This window comes from Magallana gigas, chromosome 5, assembly GCF_963853765.1.
Source record: "Magallana gigas chromosome 5, xbMagGiga1.1, whole genome shotgun sequence".
Taxonomy (NCBI): domain Eukaryota; kingdom Metazoa; phylum Mollusca; class Bivalvia; order Ostreida; family Ostreidae; genus Magallana; species Magallana gigas.
In genome coordinates this window covers 22,453,110-22,480,524 of record NC_088857.1, presented here as the reverse complement: position 1 = coordinate 22,480,524, position 27,415 = coordinate 22,453,110, and the positions used below count along the sequence as shown (strand labels likewise).

The 27,415-nt window shown below is 32.8% G+C and overlaps 1 protein-coding gene across 6 annotated transcripts in view; it reads left to right on the top strand.

Annotated features, from left to right (window-relative positions):
• LOC105326955 (transmembrane protein 117) overlaps positions 1–27,176 on the top strand; it is a 28,820-nt gene extending 1,644 nt beyond the window's left edge. Inside the window, exons 2-8 of one of the 6 annotated variants that reach the window (XM_034478131.2) lie at positions 3,424–3,589; positions 5,982–6,788; positions 12,795–13,030; positions 16,582–16,839; positions 22,200–22,323; positions 23,443–23,853; positions 25,878–27,176. In XM_034478131.2, the coding sequence (XP_034334022.2) occupies positions 3,424–3,589; positions 5,982–6,788; positions 12,795–13,030; positions 16,582–16,839; positions 22,200–22,323; positions 23,443–23,853; positions 25,878–25,900 (2,025 nt within the window). In that variant the 3' untranslated portion in view covers positions 25,901–27,176. Of the gene's footprint in view, positions 1–1,437; positions 1,456–3,423; positions 3,590–5,981; positions 6,789–12,794; positions 13,031–16,581; positions 16,840–22,199; positions 22,324–23,442 lie in introns of all 6 variants that reach the window. The other 5 variants (XM_034478133.2, XM_034478124.2, XM_034478120.2 and 2 more) reach the window with 5 other exon arrangements.
• Positions 27,177–27,415: the final 239 nt, after the last annotated feature.

Sequence of the window (27,415 nt, the reverse complement as noted above, 5' to 3'; positions counted from 1 at the left end):
ATTATGGTGTAATAATAATATTGATTAAAGCATTTCACCCAATTAATGCCTATAAAAGCATAATCATTGCAGGTAAAATTATAATTTTGTATGAAAAGCAGAATTGATACTTAATAGAGTAAACAATTTTTAACCGGGTTTTCCAACGGAAAAATCCGGTTATTGAAATGGTGAAAATGGCTGGTGGGCGGGCGGCTGCCAAAATGGTACCCTCATTGTACGGATAACTCCTCCTACAGTTTTCAAGATAGGAAGTTGTTCTTATGCAGATCAATTGTACATATATCAGAGGTGTGCATATTGCAAGGATTTTGATTTCTGATAATTTATAAAAAAAAAATAAAATCCAAGCTTTTGAACTTAAGTAATTTTTTGGCAAAATATTGCATATAGGGTACCCTCATTGTACGGATAACTCCTCCTACAGTTTTCAAGATAAGAAGTTGTTCTTTTGCAAATCAATTGTACATATATTAGAGGTGTGCATATTGCTAGAATTTTGATTTCCGATCCGGTAATTTATGAAAATAATACCAGCTTTTGAACTTAGTCATTTTTTGGCAAAATATTGCATATAGAGTACCCTCATTGTACGGATAACTCCTCCTACAGTTCTCAAGATAGGAAGTTGTTCTTTTGCAGATCAATTGTACTTATATTAGAGGTGTGCATATTGCTAGGATTTTAATTTCTGATTATTTATGAAAAAAATACCAGCTTTTGAACTTAATCTTTTTTTGGCAAAATATTCCATATACAGTGTAGGGTACTCCATTTCACTGGATATGGGTTGACATGGATTATGGATACAGTTCACATAAAAGAAAACCCGGTTTGCTGTCACATTGACAGCTTTTCACTTGTACTACCCATTAAAGGCGCTGCATGTGTACAGTAATTAACAATTTATTTTGGGAAGGGAAGTCATGCACACTGGAATAAGACTTAGCTTTAATTGTTATTCTACATTTATCACCGTTATGATAGATTTTACAAATTCAGTAATCAATTATCATTTTCATCAAATAAACATGAAATAACACATAATAAGTTATAGAAACTTTGGTAGATATTCTGTTTACTGGTTAGAGGGTATAGGCGGGAATCAAATGTAAGTTTGCATAGTTCCAAGGAAGGGGGGGGGGGGGTTAAATCAGACTGGCATGCGTGTTATGTAAAACGGTTTGGTATGAATTAAGAACTGAGTGCATATTGAAATATGTAATTTTAATGTGAATTTACAGAATTTAGAATGCTACAATTACATGCAATAATTAAGGAGTTACATGTGCCTGACTATAGTATACCTGTCCAGTATGTATGTAGGTGTGTGTACCGCTGGTACTACCAGCTAGTGTTTCCATTAAATGATGAAGTCATGTTAAAAAGAGAAACATATGAAACATTTTGTATCTGATTAACCTTTTAACCCTGCAGGCTTGACTGTTTAGATAGGTAAGGTATTTTACATAGTGTACATATTTTATCTTGTATTTATGAAATATTTACTAGGTATTTAGAGAAGAGTGCATGCATTTTTAAGCTTCCTTTATATGTAATTATAGATTTTTGTAACCAATGTAGATATACAGACTGTTCAAAAAGTTTGTGGACAATCGCTTTTTTGTCATTTTAAATGGCTTTTTATATACATATCATTATACCAAAACACAGGGTTCTCTTAAAAATATTAAATTAGAGTGGTTTTGAATGTTTTCCCAAAAATTAAACTAACATTTGACTGTATTATATGGTAACAGAGGTAAGCACGGTCCAGTGTAAAAGTTGTCCAAATTTCGTAAATGAGGTTTGAGATATGAATGTATACACAGTTTTTATGAAACAGGTCAAAACATCATTTAAAATCTTCAGTTGTGAAGTAGAAAGTGTTATGTACGTCATTTTCATGTGTCATTTGAAGTCCTTTTTAAATGAGCAGAGCTATGCGCAAGAACATATGTCTTTAAAAACGCCAGAAAAAGCGACGTCGGCTGACTGCATGGGACAGAAAGCCATCATGAAACAAATGAATGAGGAAACAGAACAACATTGAACTGTTTCTAGGTAACTTATCTACAAGTGACACAAGTAATGTTTGTTTGTACCCTCTGGCCAGACAGTGAATGCCACATATCACTCTAGGAAAAACCCATTTTTAGGACTACGACGTTATAGAAAACGTTGTTATTATAAACTCACCATTACATTAGGCCGTGCGGACTGTATAGGCAATGTACATATACCAGATAACTCCAATGCAAGATTAGTGCACATTGCTCTGATTTTTATACATACACTAATTAAATTATACTCTTTATTCAAAATTTTTATTTTACCAGTACTTTCCTGAAAATGGTGCCGTTATTTTGAATGAAAGTACATGTGTCCACAAACTTTTTGGACAACCCTCATATGACCATAGTACCGCATTATTTTTGTATATGATATTTTATATTTTGCATGTGTTATGAAGTAGTGTATGAATGACTTCTGCAATCAGTTACTTTGGTACAATTTATATTGCATTGCTTTGTAAATTGTGAGCTGTTGTTCTTTGATTACCTGTATATATATAATAACTGTACATTCCTTTTAGGTACGTGTACTGGCATTTGCTAAATTCAAGTGAATGCAATATCATCATATTTCATATTTAAAAATTTGTTGCATTTTTATCGTATAAAACTAAATAAATAGGTATTGCATGAGTTCATTCCTTAAATATTAAACTTTCAGTAATTCTATTTACCATTGGGAAAGCAGATGATTTAACTGTAAACAATGAAAATTTATTCAACCTGATGTCAAAAGTATTGGCTAATATAACATGTCCTGCCCCATAGTACACCTTGTGTATGAGGATGTGTTTATGTAGACAAATATTGACAAAGCATGTAATTCAACTAATATGTAGTAAACAATTACTTTTAATTGAAACATATTTCTTGTGTTAAGCATATAGAGTAAATGTACATGTATATAAAGATGGTATGGTGATCTGTAGAATGCACTGGATTTAAATTGAAAAAAATTTGGTTTTGTAAAAATGGTACAGTATAATGCATGCTCTTACTTTCTTTTTGCTATTTAAAGTTATTTAATATTTACAAAACTTTTGGTAAAACACCATATGTTGTTATATGTAAATCAATTTTTCAATTTTTACAAATACCCCCACATATTTTAATACTTATACCAGTACATTGACAGGTAAAAAAAGGACAATTTTTGTATCTTTAAAAGTGACAAGACACGACAAGAGTATTGAAAAATCAAAATGAATTAGTTTCAACAGAGTTGCTGAAAGATATGAATTAACTGTCACTTAGTCCAACCAAGAATGTCTAAACACTGTTAAATGCTCAATCATGCTGAAAAATAAAAAAAATTAATTTACAAAATGTAATATTTGTTTCAATTCAGCAGCAGAAAGATAAACCACCAGCCAAATCCAAGAGGATTAAAGTGCTGACCATGGAGGAAGACATTACTGATAAGGGGAGTGTCAACAGCGAAGATCATCTCCTGCAGAAGGCCAATGTCAGCAAAGATCATCTCCTGCAGGAGGCTGGAAGGGAGAACAGAGAGGGTAAGATTAAAGATGTATTGAATTTGTTTACAATCGGATAACATGATTGCATTAATTGCAGAATATCTTTTTAGGTCACCTGAGTCGCTCACTTATGAAGGTGACATTGCTATTGGTCTTCATCCGTCGTGTGTCCACCGTTAACAATTTTATGCTAGCTGTTAACTTCTTCTTGAAAACAACAAGGCCGATTGTTAACATATTTGGTTTGAAGCATCTCTAAGAGTTCCGTATTCTAGATTTTGAAATTCATTACTTTACCACCCCTGGGTCGCATTGTAGGGGTCTGATATGCCAAAAAAAAAAAAGACAGAATTTTCAAAAATCTTCTCCTCTACTCCCACCCCCGTGGGAAAAAAGTTAATTAAATGGTCATGATGTCCACGAAGCCCTCTTCCAAAATTATGAAACTCATGGCCTCCTGGTCAGGGGTTCAGGCCCTAGGGTGGGGCCGATATAGCCATATAATCAAATTACTTTAGCTGTAACTTTTTTATTAGCTCACCTGAACCGAAGGTTCAAGTGAGATTTTCTGATCACCTGTTGTCCGTCGTCCGTCCGTCCGTCTGTCTGTCAGTCCGTCTGTAAACTTTTCACATTTTTGACTTCTTCTCTAGAACCACTGAGCCAAATTTAACCAAACTTGGTACAAAGCATCCTTATGGGAAGGGAATTCTAAATTGTTAAAATAAAAGATACAACCCTTTTTAAAAGGGAGATAATTGCGAAACTGCAAAAATTTGGTGGGTGTCTTAAAAAATCTTCTTCTTAAGAACCACTGCACCAGATATGCCTATATTTACACCAAAGCTTGTATATATAGTGAAGATTCTAAATTGTAAAAATCGCGATCCCCGTTGATTAAAAATGACAAATTTAACATAGAAATATATGGGGGAAAATGTTTTTAAAAATGTATTCGCAAGGACTACAGTGCTAAAATTAGTGAGATTACTATACAAGTACCCTAAGATAGTGTAGATTCTAAATTGTGAAAACCGTGATCCCCGGACTAATACTACGTACGGCTCCAAAATATGTTCAAAGTTTAACATAGACTTATATAATGGGAAAATGTTTTTAAACTCTTCTTTTTAAGAATTACAATGCTACAGTTTGTGAGATTACTATGCAATCATTCTAAGATAGTGCAGATTCTAAATTGTTTAAACCATTTTTTTTTAAAAGAAGTATTAAAAAAAAGAAAAAAAGAAGACATTTCCATGATAAGTTTATCATAGTTAAATTATCTGGAAATACGTGTGTATGTTTATCGACTAGTGTTTTGTTTTTTGGAATTTCGATCCCGACATCAATTACTCACATATCGGGATCCAAGTGATCGGGATCAAAGATCATAAATTCAAACAACTTCAAAAAGGTGTGGATCTTAGTTTTTACGAAGTTTTGATTCACAAACACACAGTTAGGAAAGATAAAGGAACAAAAGATAAAAAATGGTTATGGAAAAAAATTAGGAATCATTGATAGACTTTATCAACTATATAAAGGCTTTCCATGTTTTTTGAGTTTAGTCTATAGGACAGATGATCAATGAGAATGCAAAATCTAACATGCCTAATGTCCTCATCACACCTGCAATATTTTTATTTGATGAATCGATAAAGAAGCTTTTAATGATTGAAATACAAAACAGATGCCAATATCATGTTTTAGTAATTTAACGAAGATTTTTCAATTTTTTCAGTGAAATTGGGATTCTTTTTTACTGCAAATGGGTATTTTAGAGCTTAAAATTCAGTCTCATTTGATGTGTAAAATAACAATGAATTAAAACATGCCAAAGATAAAATTGTTTCTTCTTTTTATGTATTGTTTAATATATGGCGAAATATTGAAATATATGAGTTTTACAATATTTATTCAGAGTCCACCTCATAATTAACGCTTTCGAAATAAAATGATACAAGGACTATTGTTCAGGTGAGCGATTTGTGGCCCATGGGCCTCTTGTTTTTTATCAGACTTTTAAGATCTTTCAGGTTTATAGTTCAAAGTGGAGAAAACCATTTTAAAATTATGGTCCGAGGGGCCACTTTTTGACTCCTTTATATAAGGATTTTAAGGGCCTAAAGATCATTACTTTTATAAAATTTAATAAAGTATATCTACTTATAGAGTTTCGTAGTTATCTTCCTTTTGACATTGCATTACTTAAAAGTTCTTATTTAGAAAATGCTTATACTAAGGCGTTGAAGAATTTGTAAACAAAAATAGACATGCTTTTTCCTGGCATTTAATTAGGGACTGTCGAAAAGCCCTTACTTTTTGTTGACGACAAAAAAAGTTCTAGTTCTTTGTGTTTTTATCCCCAGTACCAAGAAAAAGGATTTATTATATATAATATATACATGTATATATTTTTTTTCAGAGAACAAAGAAAGAGAAGAAAATAACAGGGAGGTCATGGAGGACAGCAGTGTCAAACCAGAAAAAGAAATTAACAATGAACAAAATTTGGATGACAAAAACAGTGGTAGCAGCAATAACAATAAAAGGAAACCAAAGAATTTAGATGAGGATATCACAGTCATAGATAAAGAGGAAAGTGCTCCGATGGAGGATCCTTCGAATGCGAATCAGAGCAACGCAAATCAAAATGCCAAAGCTCAAAATGGTAAACTGCTAGAAATGAAAAACAAGGTGTTGTCTGCGTTTTCTTTGAAAAATGACAAACGGAAACAAGGTGAGGTTGGAGACCATTGCTCAGACAAAGACCTTGAAGTACGATTTAACCTAGATAAGAAAGAACACAATAAAAATAACTCCAAAGAACTCCAAAAGAGAATTAGAGATGTAGAGGAAGGGATATTTTCCGTTACAAAGGAGGACTTGGAGAGGAAGAAGAAGAAGAAAGAAGAAGAGGATGAGGTGGATTCCATGTCCGTCTGGTCCTACTTCATGCCCAAGAAGAATTTTCAGTACCATTTTCAACATCCTTACTTTAGGCTTTTCATAGCCTACTTTGTGACTTTGTGTAACTTTCTGATCTATGCTGAGGACCCTGTTGCACACTCTATGAAGGAATGCACCATTCCATTGATTGGGAACGACTTTGCATTCGTAGCAACAAGGTATGCCCCAAATGCATGGAGTGTCCTGAAAGTATTCCTTTGGCTCTCCGCCATTTTGCTTGGAATTGTGCTTGGAAAAATCGTGGTGCATGGATTATTTTTCAGTAAGTATAATATTTTTTTGTATCACGTTCCAGCTCCTTTCTTAAAAATGATGATTATATACCCTCTGTCACTCATACCTATTAGTCTTCTGATGAAGTTTAATAAAATATTTGACATATTAAACTATATTTCTGATTGAAAAAAAAAAGTAAGAAATTTCAGCAGTTTTTATCTTATTAAAGTTAGATAATTTTAATTCTTCAACATATATTCAGAAAGCGCTCATCTATTCAAACAATTTTCAAGAACAAACCTCCCATATGTTAATGTTCATACTGATCATTGAAATGTAATCATGAGCCTTGTGTCTTGCAGTTTTTATAGGTCAAAAGATTTAAAAATAATAAATATTTTGCATGAATATGGGTATAGAGAGGAGTGTTGAATTGTGTGCAAAATGTATTAGTAGGTTTGGCCCTGATGCTCTTGAAATTAAAATACCTGTGTTATAAAGGTTTCATGGAATGTTTAAATTTTAAATTAATATTGTGATTTTGTAGAATATGACTGTGTTGTACCTTGCTACATCATCACAGTGGTGCATATATGTTTACATGCATAGTATCTGTGAATTTTGAAGCCAAATTAATTCTGTGTATGAGTATAAACTTATACCTCTGATCAATTGTCTTGAGTTCCCTCTCTGTACTACTTTATAGATGTAGTACAATACTTGTACTTGTGAAGAAATATACCAGTATGAATTTGTGTCAGATATTAAATGCATGATTTTTATGATGATTATATGGAGGCTTGATTACATTGAAGCTTATTGTTCAATGTAGAAGTAATTTAAAAGGAAAATTGATATGCCTGTTCCATTGATAGCTGTCTTCTGTGTTGTAAGGTAACTTTTCGGTATTGTCTCATTAGAAGAGCATAGCTAGACAATTTTCAGTTTTGTCTTGTTCAAAACTTCAGTTTTAAGTTTCACTACAATTAACCACATTTTTATTTAATGTATATAATAACTATAAAGCATGTGCATGGAACTTCATTTGATTTTACATGTATAAATAACAAGACATGATCTCATTGCGAGCAACGAGGAGGTCTTCCATCTAATTTTAAGTTCACCGAGACGAAGTTGGGGGGAGCTTATGCTATACACCCAGGTGTTGGCGTCGGCGTCCAGACCTGGTTAAAGTTTTTGTTGCAGGTCCTGTATCTAAGTTATTACTTGTCCTATCTTCACCAAACTTGCATGGATGGTGCGTCTTATGATACTGATGCACCTGACAGGCTTGAATGCTGAATCTGAGCAGTAGGTTTCGGATGCTTGATGAGGTTTAGTTTTTTTAACAGCTCACATGTTTTATGTTTTATAGATGACTTTACTGCCATATTAATGAATTGCAGAGATAGCTTCAGATGCAGAGCTTGATCTCAAAGGATGCTTAAAAAATCTTCTACCTCACTCAAACGTGCTTAATAGATGTTATACACTTTTGTTTTATATGATGCAATATTATAGTTACCATATATTCTTTTGTAGAAAGTTATATGATACAATATGATATTGTATCAATTTTTTGTACATTATGATATGATATTCTACATGATATTGTGATGTAAAGTATTGTATATTATGATACAATATTGTATAATATGATACTGTATTATATAATTGTAACAGCTTTTACATTTTGGGGTAAATAACTGCTAGATTAACAATTTTTCCTTCAACATGTAAAACATAATTATTACAGCAAAACTCGTTTATAACGAATTTCAAGGGACCATAGAAAAAACTTTGTTATAGCCGTAATTCACTATACATTTATAACGAATTCGTAAAAAATATTATAGCGAATTCGTCATAAAATGATTAAGGGTTTTCCCGGCTAACAGTTTTCTAAACTATTGTATGTTATAAATTTAGTATTATACCATCATTTACAAAAAATGTCAATATAACCATTTCATTTCAATTTTTAAAAAAATTCTGTATACTATTTGAATTTGAGTATTTTATATATGCATCTTAAAATTGCATGTTTCTTCAATGAAATTTGAAATGGAAAAAATTCGTTATAAAAATGATAAAATCTTTAAAATTTTGCCAGCAGGGAATTACTTCGTTATAGCCGTAAATTCGTTATAGCCGTGTTCGTTATAAACATCAATTTTCTATAGGTTTATATAAGAAATTTGCTGGGACATGAATAATAATTCGTTATAGCCGTAAATTCGCTATATCCGTGTTCGTTATATTCGTATAACGTTATATTTATATTATATACCGTATAACGGGTATTTTTTACGTGCTGCTAATTTTTACTAATTTTTACGAGTTATATAAATCCGTAAAAATTAAACGCGTAAATTTTCACAGAAGTAAAAAAACACCGCATGTAAATTTCTACATCGCACGTATGTACATGTACATGTAGGTATATATGGGCGTTTTTGGTCAGGTGGTGATAACAGTTCAGATCTTTCAGTCAGTCTTTAGTATTTTTTGAAACTACGTGTAAATCCACGTTAGTAGCTAGATGTCTTTTTTGGTTGGGAGAGAAAGAAAGAGAGAGAGAAAAATTTTTTGAAATGGAGTTGTCTTTCTTTTTTTCCCGGTAAATCGAACTGAGACGAGCACATGGTGTACATCAATGATGATACCCAGATAAATAGGAATAAGTAAAGTGTATATCACATATGAAATAAAGGTAAATGTATAAAGTAAGGATGTCAACGAGTACCCGGTTAACCGGGTACTCGATCGAACGTCAGAGCATTGAATACTAAAATCGGTACTCGGTTACTCGGATGTATATTTTTTAATATTTCTAAGTTTATTTAATAATGCATTAAAACATCAGTTTTAAAACTTAAAACGTCCGTTGCACTTGTACAAACAGTTATTAGGATTTCCTACACCTCTAAATATGCTAAATGACCGTTATCGCCTGTGGCAGTGTTTATATAGTAATTATTGTGACCAAGCACCTGTTACCTAGCTTTTCTCACCTTTGGCTGTCTTCGACCCTTATTTTTTTGCTTACTTTAATGATTTGTTTTCATTGAACATCGTCGTTTATATAGTCTATTATATAAATTAAATAGCACACAGTAGAGAAATTGAACAGACCTAAACTTCAAAGGTCAAGAAATATTTTAAAAGAACTGAAGATTAAAAAAACGTAAAATATCAGTTGTGCGAGTAAACTAGCTTATTCTATACGGGGGAACGACAAACATGTTAAATCACATTTGTCTTAAACATAAGGAGGAATTTCTACCAAAGTGACCAAGTTTTTACAGTTATCAATGTACTTGTTCATATTTATTTACACTCTTACCGAGTACCCGAGTACTAAAAAATGACCAATTTGACATCCCTAGGCCTATAAATATAAGGAATCGTTAACAGAAAAACGATTTTCTGATTTGTATATATATGTGTGAACTGTAACAAAGTCACGGTGAAATTTCCCCATTTTACCACAGATGATTTTAATTTTTACGGACACGTCCAATTCGTAAAAAAATAACGCGTAATAATTCAAATCACCCTATTTTATGACAAATTCGTAAAAAATTACAGCAGTAAAAATTACCCGTTATACGGTATATCATATTTAAAATATGATAAACGATATTGTGTCAGAACAGTATTCAAGATCATTCACTATGATATTCGTTAAATATGATAAAAGTGGTCTCTTAAAGGTGATGCTTCACAAAGGTAATGCCTCGTCTCGGTGAGCTTTGTAATCTGTGATTACCTATGTTTTCATCAAGAGCGCCCCATGATTCATATAAATAATATGATAAAGGTGGTCTCATAAAGGTGATGCTTCACAAAGGTGATGCCTCGTCTTGGTGAGCTTTGTAATCTGTGATAACCTATGTTTGAAAAAAATGAATTGAACTATGTTGACGAACGGAAGTTACATCATATGAGAAAAGATAGGTATGCATAGCTGTAGATACTGACCTCTATCTGTGAAATTTTCGTGAAAATTCTGTGGAACAGTTTATAAGATATTGAGTTTTGAAAAATTTGAGTGAAGAAAAAAATGAAGAAAAACTAGAGCAAGATTGTTACAAAGCATTGTTACAAAGCATTGTTACAAAGCATTCTGCCCATTGATATAAAAAGTAAAAGTTGGCAGTTCCTGCTTAAAGCAGAATTTGAAAGTCAATTGCTATAAGACGAACATAAAAAAGATCTGAATGACTCTTTGTATGACTGAACAAAATAAGAATTTATAAGTATATATACAAATTTATATAAATCCAAACAATTCCAAGAACGTGATAACAGCAAATATTCTGGATAAGTTCAAGTACGACTTAATAACTTCTCAAATTCTTTCAAGTAAGACTTAAGAGTTAACTTTAGTTTGAACTTAAACTTCTTAACCAAGACCAATAGAATAAAACGTTTCGGAAAAATCAATTTTTAAACCTGAATTTCTTTGCAATTGTTCAATTTTAAAACAGATTTCAGGTTTGAACTCAGCATGACAGACGTACATTATTCAGGTTGATAATGAACACATTTTCTTCTATAATTGATAACCAATTTTTGCTCAGTTAAGAGTTATGATAAGAAGACTGATTGAAGGAGCCAGTCCCCTTTTCTCAACATAAAAAAGGTCTTGTAAATTTAGACATATTTTGTTAAAAATATGTTCAGGAATTGTTTATTGTCCTTTAGATACCTCATCAAATGTGTTTTAGGGGCCGACCCTTAAACTTTTTACCGGGGCCATGAACCAAAATTTTAAGGTAGCATATCATTCTGAACAAAATTCTGGGCAACTGATATTTTACATTTCTTATCAAAATATTTCTACTTTTCCAGATATTGATGATCAAAGTTTTTGACTTCTGGTCCCTTGAAACACCTAATTAGGGGACAAATGATATGATTATTGTACTATGTAAAGAATAAGCTGAACAATGGACATTTTGCTTCTATAATTAATGACAATTTTTTATATGTGGTAGTAAAAAAAGACTTTAGCTAGTTTTCCTGACCCTAATAGAAGGGGCCAGTTCCCTTTTCATGATATCAATTGAAAAGTCTCTCAGTTATAAATAACTTTTGCTTTATATGTTTTAACAAGATTTTTTACTGGTTTAAAGATATTTCAGAAGCATGAAATTTTGTGCAAATTGGTTAAAAAGTTTTTGAGAAATAAATATTTAAATAAAGCAGAAAAAAAATAAAAATTATAGAAAGAAACAGTAGAAAAACTAGAGGGTATTCCGTCATGAATAATAAAACCTAATAATAGGTAAAAAAAAAAACCGAACGAAAACAATAAAGTTAGAAATGGAAGACCTTAATACATGTAATAAATATTATATAAATATAAGGTATGGGCATTACACATCTATAGCAGATTACATTTACAGGACGTTTTTAATTCTATAAGTTCATTTGTTTATTAACTTCTTTAACCTTGGTCACCTGACTTTAAAAGTTTAATGTTTTATTATATGTTATATACATGTATATGTATATTAATTTTGATCTTTGAAAGAGCAAGATAAGATATTTGTTCAAGCTTAAAGATCAAAATTGTTCAATGCATCTGTCTGTTGCATGACATTTAATTTAAGGGCATCACACATTTCACAAAGTCACCTTATTACATGTATAAGTTTTGAATTTATAAGTTAAGCAACTGAGCTTGAACCTATGGTAATTGATATTTACAAATTTAATTTATTAAAAAAAGAATGCAGTATGACTCACAAATTCACGATGTTTATGATTTTAAAAATGAGCACTGGTAATTGTACTTTAACAAATTTTAAAAGTCTTAAAGCTGATACATACATGTATCAAATGTTCAATCTATATTTATAGTTAATAAAATCTTTATAATTATTCTAATGGTTTGATATTTTACTGAATGTTAATGAAAGTTATGTTTATATATTAAAAACATAACCATCGCCTGTAAAAATTTGAAAACAAAAAATCTTGCTTGAATGTTTAGAAGTAGATGTTGTTCATGCATGTTATTGTATAAACCTGACATTTGTAGACCGTTTGTGTAAACTGAGGATGTTTGAGGACGACATGGGGTCCTTTATGGTGATGTTCCTGGCATCGTTAATTGTCCTGTTTGTCTTCTCCTGGATCTACAATGCTTTTTTGCTGATTGGTGGCAGTGACACAGAAGACTACCGAATCTCGGACCTCATGGGCATCTCCAACTCCCTGTTCATGAAAATGGCCGCCACCGGCACTTGGTGTGGGGATTTTTTCACAGCTTGGATGGTAATAATTGAGACTTTAAAAAATTGATTTTTTAGAGCAGAGTCAATACAGAGCTTTTGAATTTTGAATTTGTATCACATATTTATTTTTATGTTATTTGATATAAAATAAGCATATCTTTTTTAGCTCACCTGTGCTATCTCATTTTTAGCTCACCTGAGCCAAAGGCTCAAGTGAGCTTTTCTGATCACAATTTGTCCGTTGTCTGTCGTTGTCGTTGTCGTTGTTGTTGTAAACTTAAATAATTTCCACATTTTCATCTTCTTCTCAAGAACCACTGGGCAGATTTCAACCAAATTTGGCACAAAGCACCACTAGGTGAAGGGGATTCAAGTTTGTTCAAATGAAGTGCCACGCCCTCTTTAAAGGGGAGATAATTGAGAATTATTGAAAATTTGTTGGTATTTTTCAAAAATCTTCTCCTCAAAAACTATTCGGCCTGAAAAGCTTAAACTTGTGTGGAGGCATCCTCAGGTAGTGTAGATTCAAGTTTGTTCAAATCATGGTCCCCGGGGGTAGGGAGGGGCCACAAGAGGGGGATCAAATTTTACATAGGAATATATAGAGAACATCTTTAAAAATCTTCTCCTAAAAAATTATTAGGCCAGAAAAGCTTAAATTAAAATGTGAGCATCCTCAGGTAGTGTAGATTCAAGTTTGTTCAAATCATGGTCCCCGGGGGTAGGGTGGGGCCACAATTGGGGGATCAAGTTTTACATAGGAATATATAGAGAAAATCTTTAAAAATCTTCTTCTCAAAAACTATTTGGCCAGAAAAACTCAAATTAAAATGGAAGCATCCTCAGGTAGTGTAGATTCAAGTTTGTTCATATCATGGTCCCCGGGGGTAGGGTGAGGCCACAATAGGGGGATCAATTTTTACATAAAAATATATAGAGAAAATCTTCAAAAATCTTCTTCTCAAAAACTATTAGGCCAGGAAAGCTCCAATTTGAATGGAAGCATCTTCAGATAGTGTAGATTCACGTTTGTTCAAATCATGGTCCCCGGGGTAGGGTGGGGCCACAATTGGGGGATCATGTTTACATAGTAATATATAGAGAAAATCTTTAAAAATCTTTTTCTCAGAAACTATTAGGCCAGAAAAGCTCAAATTAAAATGGAAGCATCCTCAGGAAGTGTAGATTCAAGTTTGTTCAAATCATGGTCCCCGGGGGTAGGGTGGGGCTACAATTGTGGGATCAATTTTTATATAGGAATATATAGAAATTTCTTTTAAAAACTATTTGGTCAAGAAACCTCAAATTGGTGTGTAACCATCCTCAGATAATGTAGATTCAAGTTTGTTCAAATCATGGTCCCTGGGGGTAGGGCGGGGCCACAATGGGGGATCAATTTTTATATATAGAGCAAATCTTTAAAAGTCTTCTTCTCAAAACTATTAGGCCAGGAAAGCCCAAATTTTAGTGGAAGCAGCCCCAGATCATATAGAGGGTAGGGTGAGGCCACAATAGGGGATGAATTTTTACTTAGGAATATATAGAGAAAATCTTCAAAAATCTTCTTTTTAAAGACTATTTGGCCAGAAAAGCTTAAACTTGTGTAGAGGCATCCTCGGGCAGTGTAAATTCAAGTTTGCAGAATCACAGTCCCTAGTGGTAGGGCGGGACCGTGATGGCGGTTTGAATTTTTACACAGGAATATATAGAGAAAATCTTTAAAAATATTCTGGGAAAGTTTTCTGTCCAAAACTCAGTACTTAGTGTGAAAGCAGAGGTTATGCAGATTTAAGTTTGATGAAAGCATGATTCCCTAGAGAAAAGTGGGGCCACGAAAAGGGGGGGGGGTTATATAGGAATAGAGAAAAATCTTCTTACAGGTACAACAACAAAAGGGGCTTGGTATTTTCCAAAAAATAAGAGGTGGATAAATTTTTTTTAGCAAGATCTACTATACTCAGTTGTCAAGATATTTTGATACTGTAATGCTAATTTGATCAGAATTAAGGCAATTGTTGCTCAGGTGAGCGATGTGGCCCCTGGGCCTCTTGTTTCTGTCGCCCTTCTGTCTTTTAACTTTTCACATTTTCAACATCCTCTCCAGAACCACAGGGCCAATTTTAATCAAATTTGGCACAAAGCATCTTTAGGCTAAGGGGTGCAAAGTTGTGAAACTAAAGGATCATTAAAAATTAAAAATCATTTAAAAAAAATCAAGATCTATTTGGCTAAGAAATCTGAAACTTATATTGAAGCATCCTCAGCTAGTATAGATTCAAAATTGTGAAAATCATAACCCCAATGGAAGGGTGGGGCCACAAGGGGGGGGGGGGGTCAAGCTTTACGTAGGAATATATAGAATAAATCTTTAAAAATCTTCTTCTCAGAAACTAATCAGCCAGGAAAGCTGAAAATTATTAGGAAGCATTCTCTGCTAGTGTATATTCAAAGTTATGAATATCATGTACCCTGGGGTAGGGTGGGGCCACATTGGGAATAAAATTTTTACATATGAATATATAGAGTAAATCTTAAAAAATCTTCTTCTCAGAAACCAATCAGTCAGAAAAGCTGAAACTTGTGTGAAAGCACTTTCAGGTAGGGTAGACTCAACTTTGTTCAAATCAAGATCCCTGGGGTAAGGTGGGGCCACAATGGGTTGAATTTTAAATAGAGATATATCAAGGAAAGCCTTTAAAAATCTTCTTCTCAAAATCCAATTGACCAGAAAAGCTGAAACATTTGTGCAAGCATCCTTAGTTAGGGTAAATTCAAGTTTGTTTAAATCATGATCCTTGGGGCTAGGGTGGTGACGCAATGGGGGTTGAATTTTTACATAGGAATTATTAAGGAAAAATATAAAAAAAAAAAAAACCATTTGCCGAGAAAAGCTACAACTTTTATAAGTGAAAGCAACCTTAGGTAGTGTAGATTCAAATTTGTTAAAAAAAAAATCTTGAGGAGGTGGGTGGGGCCATATTGGGGATCCAATTTTACAAAGGAACCATATATAAAAGCTGAGTCTGTGATAATATATGGTTTTACTTAAATATGAGTATTTTGACATATTGCTAATTCTTTAAAATTGTGTAATTTATGACCCCTAGACAATTCTTGGGCCTCACAAGGGGTTCAGAATTTTAGGTTTATATCCCATATATAAAGAATTGTTCAGGATCTTTCGAGAACTGCAATGCTGAACATATGATAATGATATGATTAAAAATTACCGGTATCCTGTTAGAAATCGGACTTGATTATAAACATAAGAATATCCAAGGTTAAAATGTACTTTTATTTATACAGGATCTACATCTCTTATACTACATTGTCCAGACATCTCGTGTCATAACTCCATTAGGCTGATTTTATCATGCTTATTGTTGCTCAGATGAGCGATGTGGCATATGGGCTTCTTGTTCAAATGTTCAATCGACAAACTCTTCACTCAAATTTTATTTTTATTCCTTGTATGTTTCAAAAGAAGTCATAAGTAAAAGATGAAAATAACATATATATCACATGTACTATAAATGAAAACTGGTTAAAATTCTGCTGCTTAGATTTATCACATCAATTCCTTCACTGCAGGTGACAGACATGATGCTACAAGAGAAGCTGTACCCTAAGTGGGCGGTGAGGGTCAGGCGATGGTGGAACACGGGCTACCGCCGCATCATTCTGTTCTGGACGGTCACCACGGTTGCCACGCTGATTGTGGTGTTGGTGATTGCCACAGATTACATTCAGTGGGACAAGCTAAACAGGGACTTTCTTCACAGCAATGAGGCCTCCAGAGCAATCTTGGCTTCACTTATTCTTGTAATGGATATCCTCATTGTTTTACAAGTAAGTGTAGTACCGGTACGCCTCATATCAAGAAGACATATGTGATGTTATTAATTAAGAGCTTTCGTTTCACGGAAGACCTTTTGACTGATTGTTCCAATTAAATTAAAGGAGGTTGGCTCCTGAAATAATAGTAATGCCAATTTTTTCCAAAAACCACTTTGATATAAAGATGGGGACCTAAAATGTTCATTTGTTTTAATTATTTGTGACCCATGTCACATACAATATTTTTAGCTCACCTGAGCTGAAAGCTCAAGTGAGCTATTCTGATCACATTTTGTCCGTCGTCCGTCTGTCCGTCCGTCTGTCCGTCTGTCCGTCTGTCCGTCCGTCCGTCTGTCCGTCTGTAAACTTTTTACATTTTGAACTTCTTCTCTAAAACCGCTTATCCAATTTCAACCAAATTTGGCACAAAGCATCCTTATGGGAGGGCGAATATAAATTGCAGAAATAAAAGTCCGATCTGCATTCAAAGCGGAGAAAACCTTGAAACTGTAGAAAAAGGGGGGTGCATTTTTAAAAATCTTCTTCTCAGGAACAACCGATGCAAATTCAACGCAGTTTAGCATAAATTATCCTTATGGGAAGGAAAATATAAATTGCAAAAATTAAGGTGTAATTCTGTTTCAAATTTGAGTTATTACGAAAATAATAATAAAGGAAAGGCGTGTTTCAATCAGTTTAATAGCTTCGGGTTCGGCATCCGGTAAAATGATTCCATACTTCTAAAACGAGGTTCTTTGTTTCAAGCAGCCATGACATTATACGAAAAAGGGTCGATCGGACTATGATGAAATTGCTTGTTGTGCAACAGTTCGCGTATGAAGGGAAATTTTGAAACATGCAAAATATATTGGTGCCGATTTTGTGAAGTAAATTGAGGCTAAATATTTCAATGCGTTGACAGTTTTCACACATGACGTTGGTATTAGCTTGTTCTGATTTTCGTTTCGTGTTCATTATTTATGCTTTGTAACCTGGAAACTATCGTCTGTATTTCGTGATTTTTACGTATCAAATCAAACAGAGACTTCGGTAAATCAAACAGTTAACTGTTTTCCTGCGCAAATTAAGCAAAATCTGATGTAGGGGTACTGAAATACAATTCATTCTATCGGTAATTCGGCATTATCTTTTGCGTAATGGAAGATTAATGCAATAGGTTTTGTTGAGATGCTCGGCATTTTCTCGAGTTTATTCAGTTTAAATAGAGTTTGATATCGCTGACGGAAATATGTAGGTATATACATGTATCATATATATGATTCATCTCGAAAAAATAAATTGTGTTCTTTATTTGTTATACATGTAGTGCATGTTTCTTGTGTTTAATTGTTTAAAATTTCTATTTACTAACCATATTTGAGTGTTAAACTTCGAATTATAAGCAAGATACATAGATTTGCTCACAATTCTATGTTTGTACACAGATCTTAAAAACTAAAGATTAAAAAAGTAAAAAAAATGTCAATATTTATTAAGAAAAATTTCAAAGTCTGTTCTTCCAGAAACCAACTTTAACAACTTATTGTATTGTAAACTTAACACATTTTTAGCTCACCTGAGGGTGGGCCACAATGGGGGGTGGAAGTTTAACATAGGAATATATAGAGTAAATTTTTAAAAATCTTCTTCTCAGAAACTAATCAGCCAGGAAAGCTGAAACTTGTGTGAAAGCATCATCAGGTAATGTAGATACAAATTTGTGAAATTTATGACCCCCGGAGGTAGGATGGGGCCACAATGAAGGATCGAAGTTTTACATAGGAATATATAGAGTAAATCTTTAAAAATCTTCTTCTCAGAAACTAATCGGCAAGGAAAGCTGACACTTGTGTGGAAGCATCCTCAGGTAGACTAGATTCAAAGTTGTGAATATTATGACCCCCGGGGGTAGGGTGGGGCCACAATGGTGGGTCGAAGTTTAACATGAATATATAAAGTAAATCTTAAAAAAATCTTCTTCTCAGAAACTAATCGGCCAGGAAAGCTGACACTTGTGTGGAAGGATCGTCAGGTAGTGTAGATTCAAAGTTGTGATAATTATTACCCCAGGGGTACGGTGGGGCCACAATGGTGGGTCGAAGTTTTACATAGGAATATATAGAGTAAATCTTTAAAAATCTGCTTCTCAGAAACTAATCAGCCAGGAAAGCTGACACTTGTGTGGATGCATTCTCAGGTAGTGTAAATTTAAAGTTGTGAAAATCATGACCCCCGGGGGTAGGGTGGGGCCACAATGGGGGATCAAAGTTTAACATAGGAATATATAGAGTAAATCTTTAAAAAACTTCTTCTCAGAAACTAATTAGCCGGCAATGCTGAAACTTGTTCGGAAGCATCCTCAGGCAGTGTAGATTCAAAGTTGTTAAAATAATAACCCCTTGGGGTAGAATGGGGCCACAATTGGGGGGGGGGGTCGAAGTTTTACATAGGAATATATAGAGTAAATCTTTAAAAATCTGCTTCTCAGAAACTAATCAGCCAGGAAAGCTGACACTTGTGTGGATGCATTCTCAGGTAGTGTAGATTCAAAGTTGTGAAAATCATGACCCCCGGGGGTAGGATGGGGCCACAATGGGGGATCGAAGTTTAACATAGGAATATATAGAGTAAATCTTTAAAAAACTTCTTCTCAGAAACTAATCAGCCGGCAATGCTGAAACTTGTTCGGAAGCATCCTCAGGCAGTGTAGATTCATAGTTGTTAAAATAATAACCCCTTGGGGTAGAATGGGGCCACAATGGGGGGGGGGGGGGGTCGAAGTTTTACATAGGAATATATAGAGTAAATCTTTAAAAATCTGCTTCTCAGAAACTAATCGGCAATGAAAGGTGAAACTTGTGTGGAAGCATCCTCAGGTAGTGTAAATTCAAATTTGTGAAAATCATGACCCCCGGAGGTAGGGTGGGGCCACAATTGGAGGTCGATGTTTTACATAGAAATACACAGAGTTAATCTTAAAAAATCTTCTTCTCAGAAACTAATCAGCCAGGAAAGCTGACACTTGTGTGAAAGCATCCTCAGGTAGTGTAGATTCAAAGTTGTGAAAATCATGATCCCCAGGGGTAGGGTGGGGCCACAATGGGGGGGGGGGTCAAAGTTTAACAAAGGAATATATAGGGTAAATCTTTAAAAAATCTTCTCAGAAACTAATCAGCCAGATGATTCTTCATAATTGTTAAGACTTTGGCCCCAGGACAATTCTTTGGCCTCCCGAGAAGGTTCAGAGTTTGATGTACGTTTATATCCCTTATATAAATTATATTGTTCAGGATCTTTTTGAGAACTGCAATACTCAACATATGATATGACTATAAAATCATCCTGTTAGAAAAGGGACTAATGATTATAAACATAAGAATATTCAAAGGAAAAAAGGGTTTTTAATTATACAGGATCTACATGTATTATTGTACATTGTCCAGATAGTTTGTATTATGACTCCATTAAGCTGATTTTATCATACCTATTGTTCCTCAGGTGAGCGATGTGGCCCATGGGCCTCTTGTTTTAAATATAGGGCCCCAAATAGAAATGATAATTTTCCTGATATATTTGCTAAAATTTGGCATGAAATTGATAATTTGAAGCAATCATACAAATATTTATAGTTTGAACTATTATTTAATTATGATTTAAATAAGTATGAAGTTGAACACTTATAGGGACTATAAAAGTAATATCTAAGTCAAAGTTTAAAAAATCTTGCTTTACTGGTTGCTTCAAATGCCAGTACATAATGAACATAATAACAGATGTTAACAGTGTTACCAAATTTTGGAGTAATCAAATTATAACACAAATAAAAGTTATATTAGTAATGTCATCTTTCTAAAACTTTGCATACAAATAGACATACATTAAATGTCTCATGTAAAAGTAAAAAAGTAGGGTCAACGTCCCAAAAAATTGAGATATAGCATGAAATAAGCTAATTTTAGGCCAAAATTGGAGTTAATTTTTTCATAACTTTCATTTCGTGACCCAAAATGGCTACCCAAAACCTGAGGAGCGAACCTCTTTAATTGTCCTGTACTGGGCTCTAAATGGGCTCAAACTTCATAAACTTGGTTTGAAATGATATTCAAACATCCTTATAGACACTGATAAATGAAAAAAAAAGATACAGTCACGTGCTGCACATGTTACAACTGATGATAATATAAAAATCGTTCAACATGCTGATGATTGCACAGAATTGATAAAAGATACTGAATCACTAACAAAGATACTAAAAACAGCTTCAGAATTCACAAGAGTTGCCGGACCATGACTAGATATAGATAAAACAGAACGTCAACTTCCTGTTAAATGACAACTTTGTTTATTTTCAGCCAAAATTTTAAAACAAATTTTCGTCAAAGATTTCTCAGAAACTATTTATTGCAGATGCTTTAAATTTTATCATACCATTTGTTTAGGCATGCCATATTGTAGGATCAATTTTTGTACCAATCGGATGCCAACTTCCTTTTAAATGTAGGACTTTGCTTATTTGCATATTCAAATTACTAGTGAGCATTGGTTCACAGATATCTTGTTTTTTTTTTTAACAGAAACTTGTTAACTTGAAGAAATCTCAGTTTGTTTTAAGTGTACTAGCTATCTAAAAACTATATTCTTTTTTTACAAGTACAAATACTAGAGTTGTTTCTCAATTTAATGTCAAACAAAATCACAAGACAAGTACTTTATTTGAATCAAAAGAGTAAAATATCATATGGACCTCTCACTGAAGTTTATCATTGTCTTAGATTTTATGGACATACAGTTCATATGAGAGGAAATGAAATCGAGCTATAAATATGAATGAAATTTTTTTTATCAAAAGTAAACAATTCATTAAATGGAAATTGATCAATTATCATCCTATTACCTGATCAAATTATATTTAACTAAATAAAATAGCTTTTAGTAGAGTAGAAATGATGTAATTTTATATTTGCATTTAGACTTTGAATGAATTCAAATTGTATTTATTCATTTATATCCTGCATGCAGTGTTAAGACATTCTGGCTCCATTGTGTCTAGGCAGGGCTGTAATAGAAAGTGTCAATCAAATTTTTCAGATTTACGTCTGTGGTAACGTTGATTTCATGTTCAGTTTTTTTTGTAGAAGTCTGAAGTCACTTGAAAATTTATTAAACCACTGGAAATTGTTGCTTTAACTGCTTTTATGAAAATGATATATTTTTCGTTTATGCAATTCTGTCCAAACAATCAAATAATACCCAGAAGCCAGACTGATGCATTTATATAATACAATTTGTCGATGGATTTTGGAGAGTTTTTGTAGGAGTATTTATGATATTTGAATCTTGAATTAATATATGATATATTACTGTATTTTCAGGACTGGGATTTCCCGCATTTTGTCAGTGCAATTGATATCAAACTTCCTGGTATCAATACAGCCCACATCAAATTCGACATCCCAAAGTGTCTTAAAAGAGAGGTGTGGCAGGTCCATATTACAGGTAAATTATCCTTAAAAAAAGTTTGGAAATGTTTCCATTTTTCATGTAGCACATCAAATCTTATCTTCTTATGTACATATAATACCTTTACGTTGGTTGGATAAATCATCTGGTATGCAGTAAATGATATATCTATACACAGATTATAATTTTACCACATTAAAAGATGAGAATGTTAAGCTAGGAAGTGAATTTATTTTTAGATTTCAACAGTTCAGTAAAAAAATGAAATAAAATCTCAAAAATTAAGTATAATTTCTTTAAATAAAGATACATTTAAGCAATGAATGCTTATATATTTCTGGAAATCGTCGGTCCTATAACACTCTGTGCAGACGCTATGATAAATTTGTCTGCACCGCTTGGTGTGTTATTGGACCGACAATATCCAAATTATATTTGGAAGTATTTTAATCATATTTCATACTTGTGTTTATTTATTTGAAAAATATGTGTTTTGTTGCTGAAAAGCCATTATATACGCTCTTAGTCAGGGATATGAAACGTACATGGAACAGCCATATTAACCTGTTATTTAGTTTGCTACCACGATTAAAAATATTGTGCCAGAAACTTTGTAAAAAAAGAAAATTGATCGACTAAAAGATATGATTTAATGATTATTTTCCATTAGTATATGACAAATTAGTTATGTTAGTTTGAACATTTTATTTAATCCTTCAATAAAAAATCTACTCAAAGTGCTTGATGAAGTTTATATTTGTGCTTATGGTGCATGAATTAGCAAAGTAGTTCAAAGTAGTATATTCAAAGAGAATTGAACATTACAGATTTCAAATGCAAACATAAGGGGAAATATACACTGATTGTAAATATTTGTAAAAGATAACTTAGAAGTTTACAGATTAAGAGTACTTAAAAAATTTGCCAGTGGTTTGTTATAAGCTGTAGTTAATAAAACTATGATGGAAAGAATAATTGTTGAATTGGTTTATTTGGAGACTAGTTTTCTCACAGTATTCACCCATTTGATTCTAAAAATGTGCATTATATATTTACCGGTAGTTGGAATTGTGGTAACTGTTATCAAGTGCTATTTCAATACAGTTCAATGAAATATGAAACTGGCATATACAATTTTTCAATTGTGCATCCTAGGAAAATGGTTCAACTATGGAATCCTGTTTCTAGTCATGATTTTGGATCTGAACATGTGGAAAAACCAGATATTTTATTCTCCATTTGATTACGGCCAATATACAGACTCGGACGGTAAAATTCACAGTGTTACAGACGAGTACAGTTTGAAGACTTTCAACGAGTCACAGCTTTCATACAGCTACCGGTCAGTGACCATAAATCCGCTGACCAACGCCACATATCTTGCCGGGGACACTGTGATGAATGCCCGTTACAATGGCTACCACCTAGTCATAAAACTGACGGCATTCATTCCATGTTTTGCGGCATTTATAACATTTGGAGTTCTTCTGTGGAAATTTGGCCGACGTGTACCTCACGAAAAAGATGTGTATGCAGGCCGACTGAAAAAGAGGGCAAGAGACCCAAGTAAGGTGAAGTTTAAAAAGTTTAGAGGACTAGCTGCTATGGTGAGGGCTTTTAGGCTTAAACCTAAAGTTGATGCTAATGAACTGCACTTAGTTTCTTATGGAAAAAGAGATGAAAATAATGCTGAGACTATACGAGATCCCGTTTCTAGTTGACAGCAATGATCTTTCTTTTGTGTTTTTTTTTATTTTTATTTTTTTTAAACCTTTTCCTACAACATTTCAGAGTTACTTTTCTTTTACCCTTTTGGATGAATTCTCTTAAGATTGAATCATTATGGTCCCTTTTTAAGGTAATCTGTATATTCTGTTATCATATTCAATAACAACATGTCAACAATCGTGTTTGTGGTAGCTAGTTTACACCGTTACATCCTTCTTGAATTAAGAGTCGTATCAAAAGCATGCATTTTTGCGATTCTTCTTTCATATCCTGTACCTGCGCAATGTACTTTTTTAAAATTGTTTTTTAAGCATAAGTATTTTTTATGTTTAATCATATCATGTCATGTCAAAGAAGTGTTGAATTCCTTATTTATTAGTTTTATATGTATATATGCAGGAAATGTTTTAAAGGAGTCATCTTTCTCGATGAATTGATTTGTTGATTAACTTTCAAAGGTTTGTGGTAGGCTTTTTAAGTGAGGTTCTATAGCTGGCACTTACGACAAACAGACTACTGTAAACCAATTACTTTCATTAGTAGCGACTTTATTTTGCTATTCACCTGAGATAAACTGGTTCACAGCGACTAGTTTTCCCAAACAAGCCTTATATCCACATCTTGGTCATTATTATAGCGACATGGCAAGGCCTAATAATGGCGAGAAGTATATTCGACGTTGAGGATTTCACAAACCTCGTACCTCGCATGTGAATAAAAATTGGTTACCAGTATACCAAACATTTATTTATAATGTTCTTGTTATAAGGTTATTTGTTGAAGCATGGTCATCTTTCAATGCATGATTGTTTTAATTCAGTCATGACTTGTACCATGTGATTATCGTCTAAAAATTAACAACACTTGAAATAGCAGCATGAGCTACTGCAGCTAGCACAGGGAGCATGGCAAACTCAGCATGCATGCATTTATCTATACTCTTTAATTAAGATAACAATTCTCTTTAACATTAAAGTTGAAATAATAGCCGTAATTTTAATGAATTGCTGAAATTAGAAGACGATAATACAATTGAATAAATGTTAAAAAATATGCATTTCAGGGATACTTGATATTTTTATTATTATCTTTATTACATATTCACATGTACTTTTAAGAAGCTCAGAATAATTGAAACCCTTTATTCAGATGTATTACACGTATTATGTATATATTCACATATAGCTCTAATTTGAGAGTTTATTCCACTAGGATCATTTTATTTATATCATTTAATTTATATATTTACATCTACCAAGTATGATTTCCTCTATTTCTTACGGAAACTTATACTAGTAATTAATTCATAGACTAAGATTTACAGAAACAGCCAGACTGAAGTCTAAACACCCGTTTATCGATTGGTCGAAACCTACAGCGACCTAAGAAAAATCTCCGACTGTACGAAATACTAGTAATCATGATGGTTTCAGACTCAAATTCCCATAGGAGACAATTTGGCTTGTTATTTTAGCTAACGTACTGATGTACATTAACAGTTATTTAGTGAATTTAACTTACTTTTTACTATTAATTTCTTTTAAGAAAATTGTAAATATAAACAATAAAATGTTTTATTTGATTATTCGTGCAGGTTGTGAAGGTAGCGATCATTGCAGAAAAAGTTACATAATCCATTAATGCGGGTTATGTATTTTTATGAAATGTCAACACCTTCATATCTCGCAAAAATTACCAAAGAAAGCATTTATTGTTTAAATAACTCGGGATCTAGTTTAGGACCAACACAAAAAATCACACACTGAGCTAACACAGGAAATATGATCATTTACACAAAAACTATGCTACATATAGAAACAACTTCTTAGTTTGTATACTGTACATGAATAGTTCATTTTCAGATATGCCATCAGTAAATATATAAAACAATGAAGGGCTACAGAAACTGATTGATATTCACGAACAATTGGTATATGGTCATAATATACATCTTGGAACCACCTTTGTAACAATCAAGCAGCTAATGTGATATTTTACTGAATCTAGAATTCCATTTGTTAACCAAGGAGAAATGTTTTAAAGACATGCATATATATGCAATTTACATGCATATACATACACATGTATTGTGTCTGAAAATAACACTGTAATGTCTTAATTACTACAGGTATAGTGATTGCATGCAAAAATTAATCTCATGAATTCTAGAGAATGAAAAAAAAAATTGACAGCCCTCCCCTCCCCCTGTCTAAACCCAAATGCTAAAGATGTCCAAAACATAAAACACCAAAAAGGATTATATATATATGTCATCATGTATTTTTTATGGTAATTTTTTAACGCATTGATTGTTTACCAATAACTTGAAGTATTTTCCTTTTTATACTTTAGTTTTTTTTGTTTTTTTTATTACACCCCCACTCTGAACTATTTGTTTAGGCATGGGATATATTTTTGTACCAATCGAACTTCAACTCCCTGTTAAATGACAACTTTGATTATTTCAAGCAAAGTTCTCAGCAACTGTTTATCGCAGATGCTTTTTGTAACTATTTGTTAAGGCATGCCATATGGTGGGTTATATTTTTGTAATAATCAGACGTCAACTTCCTGTTAATTAAATGACGACTTTGTTTTTTTTTTCAGCCAAACATTTTCGAACAAATTTTCGTCAGAGATTTCTCAGTAACTATAAATTGCAGATGCTTGAAATTTTGACATACTATTTGTTAAGGCATATATGTAGGGAAATATTTTTGGACCAATCTGATGCCAATTTCCGGTTAAATGTAGACTTTGCTTATTTGAATATTGATATCAGAGTGGGGGTGTCACTAGTGAGCATTGGCTCACAGATATCTTGTTTTATGTTGTTGTTGATTTTTTTAGTTACACATAATTGCTTTCAGATATTTAATGTTTTTATGCACTTTTTACAGTTACTGAAATGGTTTGATGGTATTATACCATGTTTCATTCCATTCATTGTAGATCAATGCCTAAATGATCAACCTAAATTAAAAATCTTATGAATGATAATATAAACAGACATAAAAAGTGATATTCTATTAATCTTCTTGCAGTTAAAATAAATTCGAACCCTAGATCGGTTTTTCTGAAAAACATTGCCAGTCCAATAGATTGTAGACTTATTTACCTGCAGTTCAATAGATCGGTTTCAATAGTTTAGAAAAACTAAATATACATACAATATAAACAAAACTATTTACCGGTAATCTTATATAAAATAACAAAATTCCTTTGATTAGGTAATTAATCTATAAATCATTGATTGTATCATATGATCTGTTATTTTTAAAAAATCAAAAATATTTTTTTAAACTTTATATACATTCCCCTTTTCTGAAATTGCGACTTTTTTTACATGTGAAATTGAAATAATACTGACATGCATTTATTATAAATTTATGAAGTTATA